Source organism: Corvus kubaryi, unplaced genomic scaffold (assembly GCF_017639235.1).
Source record: "Corvus kubaryi isolate FWS band 111438036 unplaced genomic scaffold, C.kubaryi_AGA036_p1.0 37354, whole genome shotgun sequence".
NCBI classification, from domain to species: Eukaryota; Metazoa; Chordata; class Aves; order Passeriformes; family Corvidae; genus Corvus; species Corvus kubaryi.
Genome location: NW_024581116.1, coordinates 8002150 through 8022807, shown reverse-complemented (window position 1 = coordinate 8022807; position 20658 = coordinate 8002150). Strand labels below are relative to the sequence as shown.

The window sequence follows — 20658 nt, the reverse complement described above, 5'->3', positions numbered from 1 at the left end:
TTTCATGGCTCCATTAATCAAAGCTTAAAAATTTCACGTGTGCGTAAGGGATTCATGTTTCTCCATGTTTGACTACCATCTACAGGCTACACTGCACAACTGCTGCTGATGATTTCTCATTATCCTTTTTCAATAGAGACAGTGCTCTAGCTAATTACTTAGTGTTAATTTATATTCCCAGCAATACTAAAATTTTGCTTTGTTTGTTTTCATTCCTGAGCAAAAATTACGCTGATTGGTTTCAATGTTTCAGTTTCATCCATAGTCCTCTTGTCTCTCCAAAGATTACAGTTCATTACAAACTCTGTTGTTTGTATATGTAATTGAGAAGAATGTGTACTTGGCTACTAACGAAGAGCAACACCACATAAATTAAACATTATTTAAGATTGTTTGTATTTTTGGAATCCCAGTTGAAATACCGACAAAATACTTGTGAAAAAAAAATCTATGAAACACAGCACTACCTAGAGCAGCCAAGGTTTTGTAAACAGTTTGGAATGCACTAGTTTACATATAGAACTGCTTATCTGTGGATAAACCAAAATTCTCTCCATCTGATCCTTTTATGTCTTTGCAGAAACTGGTAAAGACTCTTCAGAGAAAACAGCCATTCCTGATTAAGGAATGCTTTTTCTTTTCCCGGACTTTTTTTGCTTTGCTGCTGAGATGTTTACATGCAATTACCTTCTGTCCATATCCAGATACATTCTTTCAGCCTCTTCGAATCTGCTAAAATAGGCTGCCACTTCTGCTTGTTTCATGGACTCGCTCTGCAGATTGCCCAGGCGCTTCACAAACTTAATGCCTTGGTAATCTTTGCAACGCACAAAAGCTTGTTCAGCCATCTGCAGATCCAGCTTCTGAAGAGCGGCTTCAGCCAGGAGACGCCTGTGTGAAAAACAAACGTAGCAGATAGAAAAGCAGCTAGAGTAAATTATACATTTAACTAGTAATTATTTAAAGAAGACATACAAGTTGTTGCAATTTATTGTTTATTAGCTGATCTTAATACAGTCATGTGTTTATTCCTAATACATTCTGTGATCTGTCCGGTACTTGGTTTGGGAGAGATGTTCAAGTAATTGCTAATATTCTTTTGTTCAGCTGTTCAGATGGACACTGGCTTGGGAGGAATGGGCAAGATTTGAGTGTTACACTTCTGTGAAGTGTGTTGCTGATCTCAGTGCAGTTCCATTTATTTATTTCTCCCTATGCATTTGTTGAAACTTTAAGCCTTGACGGCAGCCTCAGCCTAAATGCCTCCAACTACACTGGCCACGACAAATAAATTATGCTTCTGATCCATCTGGATGTTCCTTGTCCTGTTAGGACAGCAGTCTGGGAGAGCAGGGAAAACCTTTGGAGAACCTTGTAACAGGTGCTGCCACATTGGTTAGTTCTGCAAAGAGGGAATTCAGGCCAACCTATGTGCATCAGGTGCTTGAATGAGCTCTAGAAATTTCTGCAAAAATAAGGCAATTTAAAATTTAGGCTGGCTGATTGACATTGTAAGGCACTGACAAAACCACTAATTATTGCTGTATTTAGTGACCCAAGCCATACTTAGGCAGTATCAACTCTGTATTTTTGCATCAATTTGAGAAGATTGGTATCACTTAAACTCAAGTGCTCATCACTGACATCAAATAAACCAATTGATCTGCTACACATCACCCTGTTTGTTGCATTCTAGAAGTAAGGCCACTGTTTTGTTCTGATCTGGAATATACTGGCTTTATATCCAGTACTTCTAATCCATCTCTTCTTCATAAATATGTGACACATTTTCTCTCATAATAAAAATAAAATTCATGGCAATTCTGGAGCAAGGTGAACAGAATTTTACATATATTTTGTGATTTTACAATATAAAACTTTTACTGAGACACAGACTTGCAAAACCAATAGTCATTTTATATTAAGTGAACAGATGGTACTAGCAAAAAAAGCATGAAAGATTTCAAAGTTCAAAAATCTTCAGCTAGTTCAAGACCTTAGCAAAACTGAAGACTCAAAATTCTAACATTTTACCCTACACATTCAAGCTAATAAAATTACAGGATTATTACAGAAACTTTCAATATGTAACTAGCAAATCCTGTTTCTCAAAATGAACATTGTGGAGAAAAGGGCACAACTAGATAGAAAGGAATGGTTTTTGGAACAAACTTTTAAAGCAAGGTGTCTTGGCCAGTCTTTCAGCAACTCTAAATTCCTCTTGAGCCATCATAATTAACAGTGAACTCTTTAACCCCCTTGATGCAAGCTAAACATCCAATGCTGCAAGAGATCATTTAGCTTCAAGACAGAGCCAAAATTACTAAAGAAAGGTACAGATAAGTAAACAATCCCCATGGAGTGAAAGAGAATTGATGCCATTCATCAAGAAACCTGTCAATGAAGTTTTAGGTTCTGCACTGACTTTTCATTAAATTACTTACTAAAGCCTTTACTCTTTCAGCCCTTACAAGTTGGGATATTAAACAGATTTCCAGAACTCCTGTTTTCACAGGTTTACTCTCACATGTTTGCTGTGCAGGCTTTTCAACTTTAGTTTAAAAGCTGAGCCATGTTTAGTTTAAGCATGCCAATATCTCCATTTCTCAGATTACTTCTGAGATGCTGCATGGGAACACAGCACACCCAGCTCTTCTCATTTCTGTCCTTTACAGCCGTCCAAATGCTACAAGGTTACTCACACTACTCTTATCCTATTACCACTCTGATGTGTTCCCTTTACTGGGTTTTAAGGTCATTAACGTTCAATATCAAATATATACATTTTAATTTTAATTTAACCAACTTGGTTAGCTTTCTGTCAGTTTTTAATTTCCTTTAACTTCCCTGCAAAACACAAGGAGCACTGTGTTTTGGGGCCCATACAGCACAGAGCAAAAAGGTGTCCTGAGCCTATACCCACTACCATGGCACAGCACATACCTAGGTACACCAACATTCATTAAATCTTAAATGATTCTGTGTAGGATGTATACTGCTTTAGCAGTTTTTAAGTTTTTTTTTTAGTTTAAGTTTTTTTAGCAAGTTTTAATTTGAGGTTTTGTACTTTCATACTTGATCTGTCTGTCAGGAAAAGAATAGAAAAGAACACAAATTTAAACAAAAGTTGGCTTATAGGAGATTTTACCAAAGTCTGGGATGTGGATTGTCTTCTATGAACTGGAAAGATTCCTCAATGCCAACTTTTTCAATCAGTGCTCGACTGTCTCGTAATGACCGAATCTCGAAATTGATGATGTAATCTTTGTTAGGATGTTCAGGATTCTAACACAATGGATAAAGAAACATACTTTTATTCCTGGTGACCTTTATTTTCACCCAACAAAACAGGTATCTATCATTAGATAGACACCGACTTTTCCTACAAAATAAAATTAATTATACTGACCTTTAATATTTCATCCAGAAGAACAGACTTGATTTCTAAATCTTCAAAGTTGCATATATATCCAGATGTTTGTATAGGTTCCTTAAAGTTAAATAAGTTACATCGGAATGAACTTGTATTCTCTCTGACTAAATCCTAATCAAACCTGTTAAGTGTACATATAGATTCATTCTTCTCCAAACTAGGACAGAATTGCACTTCCAACAGGAAACAAATACTACAATCATTAACATTATTGACAATTCTGTAAACACAGTCATCACTAAAACTCCTCATGTTTTCTGTAATTAAATTATGAGAAAAAGATAAAGCAACACCTGCCAATATCTAGATTCAACTGAACTGTTTTACAGGTATCTCTACTAAAATTGCATTTATGTTTTCCAAAGCGTACAAAAACATATGCTCCTGAAAATCTCATACATTTAAGAAAATATGACAGCATTTTTTATGTTTCTAGGACTGACCATTCGTTTTACCTGTTTGGTCCAAAACAACATTCCCACATAGGAGTTGATAGATTTTGAGGTTTTCTGAAGCAAGTTTATATAAACAAACATTGCAGAACTGAACGGTAAGCACAAAAATAATACTGTTCAAGAAAGAGCCATTAACTTAGGAGTGAATTTTTTAAAATGAGTAGTTTATGTATGTTGATATTTACCTCCGGATCCAAGTTTCTGAAAACATACATTCTTGTTTTCTCCATCATTGCAAACAAATCTGGGTTGTCCTTGGCCCATTTCATATCCCAGACGTCTCTGCGTTCCAGTTTCAGCTGCTCACCTGCCTCTTGCTGCCCTGTGCTGTCTGCAGCCCGCACGTCCAGGTCAAGGAAAGTCAGAACCCCTGAAAGATCTATGATGGCAAGACGACTACAGAAAAACAAACAGAGAAAAAATAAGGCAGCCAAATAACACTACTCAAGGCTGTAAATCTGAAAGAGTTCTCTAACCCAGCACAGTATAATTCTATAGATTCCATGAGATGCTGTCGTGTGCCAGAACCAGCACAGATCCATGTGATTTTCATTTTTCTGCACAGCAGAGACCAGACACATGGAAAGATGTTCTTCATCTGCTCACACAGGATCTGGCCCTGAAAAGATTCTGAAACATGCCCATTTTTATATTGTATACCAAGTTGAATAAATTACAGGTTCTATCCTTCGCCAAACTTTTCTTGACAAAGACTAAAATGAAGAACTGAACAGAACTGGTTTTCCTTATTTATTTACTAGGAGGCAATGAAGCAGATTATTAAATTAAAAAATCAGTGTGGTGATGCAGATTGTTAATCCCTAAAACGGGATTTCTTGTGTTTCTACAAAGGGTATTCTTCACTGTTTTTCAAAGCAATATGAAGTATAATCCAATTAATCTTTGAAGTAATTTAAAATACGGGGAAAATACAATTTCAAAAAGGCTACATTTGAAAATTTACAGTTGTGTAGGTCTTCAGTGACTCACAGTAACCTGTATTTACTACGAGGCCATTTTAAAAGCACTTCTAAATATTGATAGGTAGACACCCTTAATCCCTATTAAAATATCAAAAGCAATTTAGAAAATTAACCTCAAAATGCTTATGGATCTGAACTTATTTCCCTAGACCAAAGTCATTTAGGAAGAAAACAACTTGGGTTCAGAACAAATTGAATATGGCTCTGAGTAGATCACATTGCCTTTTAAGCGAAGCAATCTATTTTTGGGCTATACCTGAAGAAGCAAGAGATCTACACATGCATTATGAATTTTGTTTGAAATTATAAAGTTATTTTGAAGTGATTAAAATTGCCTTGGAAATTCTTGTGTATTTTTGCCTTTTTTGCCAACACTCTCATGCACTCTCTTGCAAAAAAAATAGCTGTTAAATAGGAAGTAACTTCAGTATTGGCACAGCTAAAGCTCAAGAGAACCAGACTTACTAGAAGCATCACCACTAATTACAGCCTGTAACAATGGAAAATTAAATGGGACGAACAAAGTTTCCAGGCATTAGAAGGACACAGAAACAGAAAGAAGTCATAAAGTTTCAGGTTATGACATAATTTTGTCAATTCATGTTGCAATCAAAGGAAGGTTATGTTTGGTTCATCTAATAAAACAAAGGTATTTTCATGTATATAGGGTAGAAAACATAGGAGACCTTTACTAACAGTCTCTCAGAGCAATGACTGTCCAGATGGAATTAATTTGTAATAAATAAATGGTTAAGCAACTATTAAGAACAACTAAAATAAATAAATAGTTTATATTAAATGAAAACTAGTACATAATTATTATAGAATTGTGGATTTCATAGAATTAGTATTTTCACAAATTTTAGCGCTGCATTTTGAAATTGGATACCTGTATTAGAAGCAGATCTGTAACTTACCTGGAATTGCAGTTCAAACACAGCTGATAGGCACGACAGCCCAGGGTATAGCTCTGCACCACAGCCACACTAGGGAGGCTGTACCTCTGAATAGTGCCAGATTCTCTGCCCTAGAGGAGAGCAATGCTGCCTTAGTGAGAGAATTTGTCCATCAGTAAATCCTTTAAAATGGTCTTCTTTATATGCTGTTTTAGACAAAAGAGCTTTGGGATAAGTGACAGAGCATGAGTGGAAAGAGGGAATGTCATCAGCCTAAAAGTTCTGAATTCTGGTATTTAAACAAAATACTTTAAGATGCTACAATTGACAGATCTGCTTAAATCAGGGCTGTAAAAACAAACAGTTACAGTCCACATACAGCCCACAGAATTTCAGGAGCCATGAATTTCCAGACATGGTCACAAAAGAAGAAAGGAGAGGTGTCCTTGTCCCACGCTGGTAAATCCCCTCAGAGAGCACCATATGACAGCACCAGCCCAGGTCTGAAAGCAGGACAGCTCTGCTCATGTGGGGCTGTCTGCATGCCAACAAGTCTCACCAGTTACTGCAACACCAGAGCTAGATTTAAAAAGAAATGCTATAAAATACACTGGTTATGCACAGGTTTGAGTAACAGGAAACAAATCTAAGTACCAATGTGGTTTCTCTTTATTTTGCTGAATGTAACACCCATTCCCTGTGTCAAGACACCATCAGGCCAACAGGCTGAAAGGTAGTCTGACATCCCTGGACTGAAATGATGACTGCCCCCATTTTCTCATGGTGCTTCTGTAAAGTGAACAACATATCCAGCTTGGTTTGCCTGCTGTTCAACTCTTACGCTGGAAATGAGTCAACATTAAAGGAGTGCAAATTTTATTCCTTCTTTTTCTTTTTTTCCTCCCCCAAAGCCTTCCCTAAGATCCTCAGCATAAATCACCAGCTTAGACTTTTTCACATGTGTATATTCTATAGACTAAGAAGCACATTAGTTCAGAAGTGTTAGAAAATTGAACCACTGTAATATGCATTCAGCTTCAGCACATTTATCCAGATCTGGTCTCAAAGGCATTTCCTCACATTCCTTTCCTTTTAACGAGAGTCACAGATTAATCATTGTCTGAAGTTCATTTTCTTATTCTTCAAGTGGCAACAATCCTATAGTCACCTATTAACCACTGCACTTTTCTTGTTCATGCTTTCTCCCATGACCCTCTGATTTTGTAAAATCCAGTCCAAGGATATAACAAAAAACAAAAATCCACACTGGAATAAGAACATGAGAAAACAACAAAATCTTTCTTGGAAGGTGGGTAACAGGAGGAAATAGTGTTCTTTCTCTCTCTTTGTCCTGTTCAGTTAGTTTGCTTTAAAGCCAACATGTAAGTTTGTTCATCTAATGAGATCACTTTCCAGATCAGAACAAAAAAATGCACCGGCTCTTTGGCATGATTCAATACCTCACACATCTGTATGATCCATAAGTGTATGAATCCGTATATAGTACAGTACCATACATTATACCATTAATATGTAAACAGACAAACTTTGTAAATCTTTGTGCCTAGAACATACAGTCAAAGAGACTTCCCAGGACTCAGATTACAGAATTAAGTCTTGACTTAGACTTTATAAAATCCTATGTGTAAGTATTAACTCAGGCAACTAGTCTGTAATTAAATTGTAAGTACTTAGTGTATTAGCCCTCCTAAGGAAAGAATCCAGGTTAACAGAAGAAACTGTTAAAGTTATCTTCAAAGAAGTTTAGAAAGAGATTGTGTGTAAGTTCTAACTTCAGAAATGCTTTGAAATTATGACTGCTTATGAACACAGAGCAGAAGAATCTTACGCCTAACAAGCACAAGAGGCAATTAGAAGTTGTGTTAATTGTGTAGCTTACCACAAGTAGTATCTTATCAGATGCTGTTATTGCACAAATTGGATCTATTGTTCCCTGAAAGTATACAAGTGATATCAGTATCAGTTTTACTGCAAATTAAGAATGCCCTGTTAAAGAAAGAAGGTTTATTTAAATAAACAAGAATGTTGCTAAGTATCCACATGAAAAGGGGCTATCAAACATTGTCAGCATACACTATATGGATGGTTTATGATATTAGTAGCCTTTGCTATGGGAACCATGACAATAATATTAACACCTTCCTTTCTTGTCCTGCCCATCCCTCCAGAAATATAAGAAACCCAAAATGTAACAGGTGTTTAACAGAAAACACAAGAAAGCAACAATCCCAGACTTGTGAGGCTTGTAAATTAATAATTTCGGGTATATTACTAAGGACAGGTATATTACTAAGGACACCTGAAGTGAAAACAGCTGAAAATATTAGAAAATATCACAAAGGATATTGAGTTTTAACAAGGTTATATTTTGTTGAAGTAAGGGGAGCTGCCTCTGACCAAGAAGACAGCAGGTGTCTACATACTGTACCCCAGAATATACTTTTTCCATGTTCCCTATCGTTTGCTGTAAATTTCCAGCAACACATGACATAGTAACAGCACCAACCAGAGGGAAGAAACATAACACTTATGTACAAAAGGTAGAAGTAAAAGAAATTTTAAGTACAACCACTTCTACTAATGAAAATCGCTGAAAATAAATAAATCAACATGAACTACTGCTCTTTCAAGCTACCAGTGACACCACAATAAACTAGTTCAGAACATCACACACTTCAAAAGCTCTGCTGTAATCAAGGTGTCCATCTCCAGACCCTGAAGAGGTGTCATCAATATGATAGATCCTGTAGAGAAGGAAAGTTAGAAGAAAAAGTGAGTCCAAAGAAAGGATCATCTTTGGTATTATATAGGTATGTCCTTGGAGAAGAAACCATTGTAATTGGAGAAGACAATAAAAGCTGTGCTTGTTCTTATGTTCCAAAGCATCCCCTTTGATAAACCTGCTTTGTATTGATATAAAGATATGGCAACTGCTTTCACTTTCACAGCCCTGATGGTCTATTCCCTATGATCTGTAAGCTTTCATCCTGTAACACTAAGTTCCTGCAAACCATCAACCACCCAGTTGTCTCTTTCCAAACATACACTTCCATATTTCCCCAGGCTCTTCTCCATAACTATGAAGAGTTTCACCTTCACATCCACAAAAGGTTATATATTACTGCATTATTCAATACTTACTCATAACTTCTCTTTTGCCTTAAAAAGTAGCATTAGGAAAGATTTTAGAATGCTAAAATCATCATTAATGCTGAATTATGACTATTTACATTTTTCAGTATTTTTATCAATTTATAATTTTGTCCAAGGCTAGAACATCTAGGTCCTACAACAATGTAAGTTATTACACCATGTACAAATAATTACTCATTATTAGGGATATATGGTGACAAGAGATGGTAGATTTACAGAAAGATGATACAGTGTCTCTATGGAAGAACACATAAGATAACACATGAGAAAACCATGACAAAGTTGCAAGCTTGTGGAGGTGACAGAAAAATTAATGCCACAAATGAGCACCTGGGAAGGAAATATTTCGGAAGCAAAACAATGTTGACTTTGGCTTGTTTAGTTTGAGAGGATAAAAGTCCATACAGGATTAGTCGTCAAAGCCACAATCAGACACGAGTGTATTAGAGAAGAGCCAGCTGGACAGACTGTATTCTTACAGGCAGTGACAGACGACAAGCAGTTAAAGTTATCACAGGGAACAGAGCTGCTTGGAAACTAAGAGCATGGAGGAGAAACAGGAGAGGGGCAAAAAGGCAACAAGACACAGCTCCGTAAGGAAAGCATGCAGCAAGCAAATGGAGACACTGAACAGGAACATTCAAAAACATCTAAGGGATTTGGATAACACACAGTTGTTATAAGAAACTAGTATTTCATCTTACAGGCCTGCAAGTCAACAAACCTGATTTAAAAATGAGAAGACAAGGGTTTGCATTTCAGACATGGCAGAATCCACCTTATCAACAACAACAGTGCAGAGGAAGAAAAATGCCAAAGCCTGAAGACAAACCTTTCCCTGCCCTCTTTCCTGGTCCGTGTCAGCTGATTGATTTCCATGGCTGTGAGCTTCTTGGCCACCCGATACTGCCAGACGTAAAACGCTTGTCTGGAAGCCGCAATCACGTGTGTTTTGGTCATTGTGACAAACAATGGCTCTGTTACAAAACCCAAAGAGTTGCAAAATTAGAGCAGCAAGCATTGAAGTAGATGCTAATTCATAAATTTTTTCCAAGATGGATGAAAGCATATGCCCATACATTAAAAGCAAAAAAACAACAACCAAAAAATCCACCCACACAAAACCTAACAGCAGTTTTCATTAGCTAATAACAAGTTTCAGAGAGGCGTTGTGGCCTTGTCCAGAAGAAAAGTGAAATTCTTTAAAAGTTCTGATTTTACCATTAACACTTTTCTCCCTGCTATTTCAGCAAATCTTCATGTGCTGATGCAGAAAACATCAAATACATATAGACAAACTTTCAGTTTAATGACCAGTTAGTTCAGGAATATCTTGAATCTCATTAACAAGATCTATTAAATACTTCTATATCTGACATATTTAAGGCTATTCAAAAGTTGACAATCTAGAAGAGGTTCTTCTTCTTAAAATTAGTTCATAAATTTTAAGTTAGACAAGACCTAGAAATGCTGTTTGTACCTTAGTTAACAGCTGGGCCAAATATCAATTCTTTATCTGAATGGCAACAAATTAAATATTTAGCAGACTCTACACTTAAGTCTTACTTTATTATACCAAAAAATCACAGTGTAGGAATGCAGAGTATTTTCTTTACTTCAGCCCTAAACCCAGTTAGAATATGTGCATAAATTGAGTATCTCGTTTCTGCTGTCCATGCTCAGGAAAAAAAAAAACAATACAAAAGAACCAAAACAAACAAAAAACCACAACAAAACCAAAACAGTGAAGGCACAGAAAAATGAAGAAACCTTGTATGTAAATCACCCAATGTCTTTAAGTTCTACAAGTAAATCATCATGATACCAAAAAACCCCCCAGATAAATTCAGAAGAATTGTGCAAACCAGCCTCATAGTGGAACACTGAGTCACGCAGATAACATGATGTGAGCACAAAATACAATTCTTTTACAGTGAATCTCTTTTGGTTTTTTTCTGCTCTGTATTTTAGCACAGAACAGAACTCTGGAGGGAGCTATAAGCCTGCCACATAGAAGAGCACTGCTACAAGAGACAGATGGGGGAAGATTGGTTGAACAGATTTCATTTCTTTGAAACCAAGAGGATTATATAAGCTACCTGATGGATGCAGAACACTTTTGAGTAAAAATGTCAATACTGGGTAAGAAGGTTTAGTGATGATGCTTAACATGTGAGCAGCACAGTTGTTTACATTATATACAACTCAGTGTATTTCATGTACTTACAACACATTCATTTCAATAATTAGTCACATCCAAACTGATACAGTCTCCTGTTTCATCAAAAACATTAATACATTCTATGTATTTACTCTGTTCTTTTATTAACTTCCAGCTGTATGTGCCATAACAATCAATGCTTTTATTCTTTAAAAATGAAACAAGAGAATCTCCTGACTTGTGAGGGAATAAGGTTTGCACAAATCACAATATTTTTGTACTAAGCCTCATATTTGGACTCAAATTAGTCAACATTTGAGTACTTGTGGGCCAAGACAATGTTAAACCACATTGCCATACCCACATTTGAAAGCCATGGGCATTCCTCACACTCACCAGGTGATGCCCCCTTTGACTTACAGCTTCCACAGAGCCTAAACTTGCTCATTTGTGCACACCTTGAAATAGCCCAATCTGGGATAAAAGGTTGTTCACACAAGCTTTGTTGTGATCCAGAAACAAGATGGCAAAATGTCCATGCTTTATCCAGGGGAATACAATCAATTAGGCATTATATGAATATGCCTAAGACTAAAGTGACTGTTACTGCCAAAAAGCACACACACACCAACCCCTGACACATTTTCCTGCCACTTCTTTCATATCAGCTCTAGCAGCAGCTGGACAGCAGAGTACGTTGGATCAGTTCACTCATCTAACTGACCTCAAAAATAAATAAATAAAAGATTACATTAAGGTGGATTAAAGAGAAAATCACAAATGCTGGAGCAGGCAGGAATGAGCAGCCAGCATGGAGGGCAGGGCCTTCCCTTCTTTGCAACAGAAGGCACAGCAATGACTGGATTTAAGCCAAACATGAAATCACAGGGCACAGCACACAGACACAATCATCAGCATCAGATCCATTCAAAGCCACATCTGGAAGAGCAGCAACTCTATGTGGGAACTGATGCTTTTACAAAACTGCCTTTATAACTTCAACAATTGCATAAAAGTAGGACACATGGCATTTTTTCTAGAATTGCTTTAGCATTTTATATTGGTCAATCATTGAACAAGAAAACACAAACAGAAAAATCTGTGGAAAAAGAAACTGAAATCCAAGTCTAGACTGGAGATAGGAAACACTTTTTACAGAGGGGGTAGGCACACATTGGAACAGCTTCCTAGAGAGGCGGTCAGTGCCCCAAGCCTCTCAGTGTTTAAGAGGCATTTGGACAATGCCCTTAGCAACATGCTTTTGGTCAGCCCTAGAGTGATCATGGACTGGCTGATCCTTGTCAGTCTCCACCAACTGAAAGTATTCCATCCCACCTTCTCACCTCAGAGCCTTCCACACGGGGCTATGCTCTGCTCCTAAAATGTTTTCCTTCTTGACTGCATAATAGCATAAATTCAACATGAGGGAAGGATGTCTCAGCCACTCCAAGTTTGAGCTGTTGCTGGGGCAGAGAAGGAAGGAATGGGATTTGTCATTTCCAAGGAAAGACAATATGCTCATTTCAATCCCTTCAGGCTGAGGAAGATCTAGAATCCCTTTCCAGGCAGCTGGTTTAATTACCTACGTTTCCTTCAGTGTAGGGAAATACCATCTTATATGACAGCATTGATTTACCAGCAGGTGCTGCTTACCTGAGCATCAGTGCCCTTCACAGAACCTGTGCTCTGACAATTAAGCAGACAGAAATGCAAGCACCTAAGGTCTGAAGGAGGCAAGAGATGTGGACACTCCTCTGCTCAGCATTCCCCCTGCACAGCAGCTTTCCATGCTCAACATGTAAACTTCTGAAACTGTTTAGTTCTTCCTGCTGATTTTGCAGATACCCAACTTCAGTATTAATGTCTTAATACTTCATTTTCAGACATTGAAAATATGTGGGGAAAACACTTAAACAGGTGCTTTACTTTTCAGTGGCAAAATACTGAAAAGGACTAAACAAACCATCCCCATCAAAACAACTCCAACATGTGAAACAACTGCCCTTTAAATTCTCTCTGGCCCTCCTTTCTCTTTTCACCTCATTTCTCTTCACTATTCTTTCATAAAGCCTCCTCCCTGAAGGAAAGAAACTTTCTTTCCTATATATCCAGGAATCTCAAATAACCTACAATGTCTGCATTTCATCCACACACACTCCATCTCACTTCAAAACTGTTAGAAAACACCTGCTTCAATGTCTAATCTTGTAAAAATAGTAGACAGAAAAACTCAATGCATGACTACATTACTTCACCACATGAAAAGGCTGGGATGCTTTTTAGTCTATAAGATAGGATACACAAACAAGAAAGACAAGAAATCCCACCTAAATCTGATGGAAAGGAAGCAATCTGACTGACAGACAATACTAAACTGTTGTTTTCATACAAGTCTGTTACAGGCTGTTCCTGAGAAACTGGAATGAACTTAGTCTAATCAATAAATCTACCTAATTTTAGAGCTTGATTCAAGTATCTCTACAAGTGTTGGCTCACAAATGGAAGAAAGTGTCAGGCAATAGCAGGGACAACTGAACATGTTGGGACATGTGGGACAACTCATGAACAACCACAGTTTACAGAACATGCTCAGAATCCCTTATGATTTACATTAAAAGGATCAAGCAACAGCAATTCAAGTGCTGTTTCACATGTAGTTCAGTCATCCCTGCAAAGGCATCCAGGAGGGAGGCAAGACACCTGGGCATGACTCCAGCTCTGCCTTTAATCCACCTGTATGTTGGTCAGGCTGGTGTATTAATTTCACTGGGTGCTAACACACACTTGAAAGATAACTCAACACTTCACTATGTCAGTGCTCCTAAGCACATGTAAGAAGATGATATAATCCAGCCTGAGTGACCTTTTCTTAGCAGATACCATCTGTTGTGTTTCCATTAAAAAGATATGATATAACAAGATATTTAACCTTCTGTAGTGTATATTTAGTTATTCATCAAAGGACTTTGACAGAAAGCCTGTGAGCCTGTAAAACAAGCACAGAAGACACCATGTTGGTTAATTTTTGTACCAGAGTAGGATGGAATGCAGTAATGTTAAACAATGAAGAAAAGAGTAATTTATGGGCTAGCAAACATGAGCTATTGTGAAGGACCTCAAACACAAGGCACAGGAAGCACAGGAAGCAAAATGCCTTTAGACAAAACAAAAAGCAGTATGAGGAACAGCTGAAAGTGTAACCACCCATCAATGTCTAAAGAAAGCTGAAGTGATGGCCCTTCATCAGATAATGACTGATTAATCCTTTTTTGCCATCATTAACAGAGACAAGCATTAGAAAGCTAATGACATAATTAAAAATTCAACAGAATAAAGGAGATAAGCACTTCTTTTCTTGAGCCTTACTTGAGCTACTGGCTTAGAGCCCAACAGCATAAGATTTACATCTCCTGAGGGTGAGTCAAACATTGCATAATGTCACAATTACTTTGTCATTAGGAGATTAATAGTGCTTTGTTGAAACAGTATTATAAAATACTATAAATTGACAATTCAGACAAATTGTGCCTTAACACACATTCGCAGATGCATTATTTAAGTACTCTGGCAGCTATTTAGCATATCTAGATGAGCAGTCTTTTTTCTCCACTATCAATCTTCTACCTGGACAAAGTCCAAGAGGCTCTGCCCAAGAGGCCTGCAAGGCACCAGAGTCTCAAGGAGGAGTAAACCCTTTATGCTCACTAGAACTCCAGGTGATTCTTGTTTCAACAAGGGGCAGTCTGCTAGAAACCAAAAATAGTGTGTGTTCAACTTGCTGTAGTTACAGCCAGTCAAAAAGTATAGTTTAGACTCATGGCAGTGAAGAGCACATACTCAAGAAAAGGTAGGAGCACACAGATACCAAGTGGTCTGTTGAGGACATCCTACAGCACAAGAAATAATTTTTTCTCAGCGTTTATGAAAATCAAATAAAGTAACAACCTAAGTGTATTTAAGCCACTCTGAAAGACAGCACTTAGAACTCCAAAATGAGAACAAGAGTTCAAAACAAAACTCATCTAACTTTCTGTGAACAGAACTTAATGTAACAATATATCAGTTTACTAAAAGAAAATAACCTGAAAAACTGTATTGGTAGAAAGAAGAGAAAAAAAAGAATTTCACAAACAGGTAATAGTATGTTTCGTAAGTCAGTAACACCCCTCCAGTTATCTTGAGGAAGAGATAAGTTAATTTTACTTTTTAACTGCTAATACCTTAAACTATTAATAATGACTCTCACCTGATAAATGATTTAATGTTGATTTTCCTCATTTATAAGCAGAACAAAAGGTCAATGATTTTGTTAGAAATCATGTATCAACTGGAATCTTAGAAGAACTTTCAGAAAGGTCTTCTGCTCTTAAAGTTTTACAAGGTCTTCTCTCTCTATTGATTTCTGCAAGGCCAGACAGCTGCTTAAGTTCACCATGCTGTCAAACTGGAACAATTACACTTCCTACTGCCAAGAAGCTCCAACTGTGATAAACAGCATGACATACTGTACAATAGGACCTTGACTATGTACAGCTGTTAACCTCTCACACAAAGTGACCTTATGTTGTAAATATTTCAAGTTGTTCTATAAAGTTGCATTTTCAAATGTTACAGAAAGAGGAAAATAACTATGATGAAACCAGCACAATGTGTTCCAAAGGAGTTGCATTTATAGGCATTTGCTTTACACTTTTACCTCCAATCCCTTCTGCAAGTTTGGAGAGCAAACTTTAAAGGAGCCTTACAGGATGCATATATTTTTAAAAAAAAGGTTGACTCTTTGGCTGTGTTTACCATACAGCAATGAAAGACTCACTTGTAATGTTTTAACTACTGAGGCTACAGAAATTTTTCAGGATTCAGAAATGTAAATATTCCTAACCTCAGTTATCTGCCCATCTATGCGGCTGAAGGCTATAATGCCCAGCATTTTCACAAGTGAACTCACTTTAGAAAAGAGCATTGCAAATCTCTGCACTAAACTGGTTCTCCAATATTGGAGGGAACAGCAGCAGACTGCAGAAGGCTTCATTATGCTAAAGGAATAAATTGTTTAATCTCTTCAGCACAATTCAAATACAGTTGGAATAACAACAGCCTTTTTCAATTAAATAGCCTTTCTTTTTAACTGTTTCCAGTTACTGAAAAGGATTCTTTTCTTGTGTACAGGCAGCTGTAGGAGATGGGTCATACTGGCAGAATCACAAAGAAACCTTTGTTTAGAATGTAAATAAAACTCTCACAGATACATTCAGTAAGTTCACATAAACAGAACACTAGAAAAATGCAAAGCAAAGAGTTTAAATGCAGAGTTAGAGGTGTAAATGCAAAGCTAATTTTAACAGTGAGTGGGATTCATCTCGCCTAATTTTAGACATCTCTGACAGAGATGAGCTGGCTGCCCTGGGCTTCTTTGTACCCAATGGAGAGCAAAAAGACCCCCTTCATGAATGATTCACTCAACTTATTTTAGATGTCAACTGCAGAAATGAGAAGAACTACTCCCTCTAAATCCCTGAATCTGCCTCCCACCCAATCCCACCTGCCAAGTAAGAACAGGAAACTACTGGGCACATACAGTGTAGACATCTGATCAGGAGGAGCAGAGACAGGACAGGGGGACAAAACAGCCACCCAACTTACACCACCATCACCCACCACATCATCTTACTTCAGTGCTTATGTTGTTGGGATTCTGGTTTGGGTTTAGGGTTTTTGGGGGGGAGGGAGCATTGTTTGGTTGTTTTTTTGCTGTTTTTTCATCCATTCTTGGTAAAACTTTTGATATTGAACTTCCTGGACGCGTTATTCCTATAGATTCTGATATGGCCCCCCCAATTGCAAAAGGTGGCAAGAGGACATCAAAGGGGCATAAATGGAAATCACAAGACTAAAACTACCATAGTATTTAATACACTTTTCATAGGACAAAGTAGTCAAACTCATTCATCAAAGCATACTCTTCATTTTATTTATGATCTACAATATAGGGCGTGAATTTCACAAAATATGTATGACTCACAGATGATTTCCTCCTGCTATCACTGAAAAATTGAACATTAGAAATTGATACTTACAAACTTAGGTAATATATAACAAAGAATAAAACTGTTTAGAAGCATTGGTTGAGGAAAATAATCATCTTTATGATCTCAATTATTTCTAGTCTTTGATTGATTTTTCCTACCTATACTCTTCAGTGAATTGTTGTTACTTCCTTGTTTAATAGTTCTTCATCTTACTTTTCTCATCGTTTCGATCTTACCAAAACTTTGCTAGACATTTTACCCATCAATTTTATCAGACAAAAGGACTGTTTGTTGTTTAATATTAACACCAAGTATTAGCACTATGGCTTGGAACTAACTTCTCTACTGAGACTAATTTAGGCAGAGTAGTCTCTTTTTTCAGAGAGGATAAAACAATGGCTCTAGAAGGCAATTTACATCAAAAAAACTTCATGAGGTTTCTTGTCATTATAGAGTCTTCTCTCTCATTCAAAAGCAAATAAATATTTGTATAAATTTAAATAAATTATTTAGCCTTTCAACAAAACAGGAGAGTTAATCAAAGAATCAAGCTTCAAAAAGAAAACTGCAAACAGGATTCACAGTGTCTACTCTGAATCCAAATTCATATCTATTTGGGTAACAAACCAAAAATAAAGCAAAAACCAGAACAAATAAAAGTGGATTCATTAATCAAAAAAATGATTAATTTGTCGGTTTGTCTACAATTCCCTCATCTGTTTAAAGGGAAAATAATCAATGATCCTTATGCTCAAGCAAAACTCACAGAAAACAGTGGTTTGCAATTACTTGGCAATGTTCTGTACCACACCTGCAGCAAACAAGAAATAGGGAAAGCCTGGAATTAAGCACTATTTAGGATTTGGGGGTGTTTTCATACTTCTGTTATAATCCACTGATTTTTTTTTAATTGAATTTTAATTTATAATCTGAAACTACTTAGATAAAACAATTGTGAGGAAGATAAGGAAGACATTATCAACACTGAAACACAAGAAATTAATGTTTAAGATATCTGGGAAGCAGCAACAAGTTATTTTTAAATGAAAGTCCAAATCAAATTATTTCACTTCCTCTGATACAACTGGACACTTTTCAAAGTACATTTCCTTAAAAAGAAGTTGAATTACGACTGTTGTGAAGGAAAATCTGAATTGCCAAAAACCATCCATTAAAAAGAAAAAAAAGAAAAGTAGCAATTTTTAAAAATTCTATTATCCATAGTTTGCATTAACTGGAAAACTCAGTTTAAGTTTAGCCAATTTGACAAGGAATATGACTGGTTTTATAAGCCATTATCTTTATTAACAGATAACTAACAGGTCAATTCCAACATAAGTTACAGAATAAGACTATACCAAATTGCTTACCAACATCAATATATTTCGGGTCCAAGGGTGTGCCAATAGAATTGCAGAGAACCAGCACATACTGTATGGAAATAAAACCAAGGTAGAAATAAATTACCACCACACTTTTTGTAAATTAGTAAGCTGTACAAGGTTTTCTGTGAAGGTGCATCTCATAACTCACATCACACATTCTAACGCTCATCAGCAACAGAAAACACAGAGACCATGACTACAGCAAATATAAAGCAGCGTAAGCATGAGAGTAATGAGATACTTGCCAATTAGCACTATAAATGAAGAACAAGCACAAAACAGGCAAGTAACCAGCTGTTTTATGCACGGGAGCAAATCTACCAAAAAAAATCCAACAGGTAGGAGGTACCACCAGCATGTCCACAGACAACACATGGGCAAGACAGGCAGCGTCTCCCCTGCTGCTGTGTGAGGCACACACTGCACTGTGAGTATTTACAGGCATGACACACCACTGACTCAGTGGCTCAACTCTCATCAGCTGCTCATGCAAAAGACAATCTAATGAAATCTCAGCAGTTAGGATCTTTGTCCTATCCTTTGCAGATCTCCATCTCCTTGAACCTCCAAGAGGGTAACAGTGTGGGGAGAATTGTCAGTAAGTCTCTCCCTGTGCCCTGCAGTATCACAGGTACTACAAAAAAAAGGTTTTTTTAGTTTTGCCCTTATTGTAATCCCACTGGGGAAGGCTTTGACAGCACAGGTACCTCAGAGATTGGGCTGTTATATTCAGGAAGATGCAAATATATAACAATTCGCTAGACACCAATGCTTCATTGTTGTAGGTTATGTATTTATTTCTTCAGATCTAAATCAAGAATTAAATAGCTTAATGATTATTACATAGGAAAATGCCTTGAATGAGAAGTGTGGAAATTAAGCAGCAACTTTTACTGCCAAGTCTTTAAACTTAAAAGAAAATAAATATAATATACATGTAAAATAAATATAATATAATTCACATTTGGTACCAAAATGTGAGTTGCCCAAGAGTCATTACCCTGACTCTCCAGGAAATGAAAGATAATTATTTTTTCATGGCTCTTTCACCTCCTGAACAATCCATGTAATTGTAGTAGCAGAATACAGCAACTGTACAGCTACCCTTTTAAACTGATAGATTGACATCTTATTCATCCCATGAGAGTGTGGGGTATGCCCAGCCCCTGCCCTGGAGGGAGGCCTGCTGAGATAAAGAGATTGCATAACCTCCCAGCAGAATCCCCTTGGAAAAGGCAGCACTTTCGGTGAGGGTGAGAGAAAACAAGAACCATGCTCCTCTGGGAGACTCTGTGTAGATTCCTTGGAATCCATTGGCTTCTAGCCTCTCACACCCACCCTTGTATCCCTGTAAGACCTACCCTTCTCCCCCTTTGAGTTGGGAGAGCTCGTCCCTGGCCTCCCCTTCGCGGGGTGCGGACTGAAAAAGCTGCCGCATGCGGGACTGCTAAACGAGCCTCTCGTCTCTCTCCTCCCGGTCCAGCCTGGGGTCTGCCCCGCAGAACAAGAGCTGGAGTCACTCTGGCTGAATCACTGGAGAGCTGGCAGCCTGCTGAGACAGGCACCTTTCTGCAGAGGCACCCCCGGCGGCCGAGGGACCGCCGCAGACCTCGGGGGACTGTCCCTTGCGGGACGCTCTCTCCGGGTCGGTCGCGGCTTCCTGGGTCCGAGCCACAGACCCCAACCCGGCCGCACTATGAGAGCAGCTCAATTTACCTTTTCATCTACTGTGTGAACTTCATTCTTTCAAAGAAAAAGAGCTGAACACGGATTTCTTTTCATTAAATAATTTTTTTTTCTGGTTTGGCCTCCAATAAGTACCTCACAAAAATTGTATTTTTATTTCTTTGTTCATGAGTTAAACTGTCCACCAGCATTCTCAAATTTCTATTATCCAAAAAAATACATTGTGCCTCTGCCTTTGTAGGAAAACACACATAGTTTTCTTAACTCTCTTATTTTTTTATTTCCATCATGTTTACATTAATTCTTCTCTGGTAAATTATGCCTACATTCACTCTACAATAAATTTCTCTTTTATGCCCTTACTAGTAATTTCTGTGACTCCAAGTCAGTAGATCAGAGCCTGTCAAGGGATGATGGAGTAGCAGAATCCACGACTGGCTGTATGACCCACACAGG

The 20658-nt window shown here is 37.5% G+C and overlaps 1 protein-coding gene across 2 annotated transcripts in view; it reads right to left on the bottom strand.

Annotated features, from left to right (window-relative positions):
- Window positions 1–20658, bottom strand: part of WDR35 (WD repeat domain 35) — a 42598-nt gene that overhangs the window by 9203 nt on the left and 12737 nt on the right. For both annotated transcript variants that reach the window (XM_042032897.1, XM_042032898.1), the window contains 9 exons: window positions 18502–18562; window positions 9774–9918; window positions 8463–8532; window positions 7668–7721; window positions 5789–5898; window positions 4074–4284; window positions 3410–3490; window positions 3149–3285; window positions 688–891 (listed from right to left, as the gene is read on the bottom strand). In XM_042032897.1, the coding sequence (XP_041888831.1) occupies window positions 688–891; window positions 3149–3285; window positions 3410–3490; window positions 4074–4284; window positions 5789–5898; window positions 7668–7721; window positions 8463–8532; window positions 9774–9918; window positions 18502–18562 (1073 nt within the window). The remainder of the gene's footprint in view (window positions 1–687; window positions 892–3148; window positions 3286–3409; window positions 3491–4073; window positions 4285–5788; window positions 5899–7667; window positions 7722–8462; window positions 8533–9773; window positions 9919–18501; window positions 18563–20658) is intronic.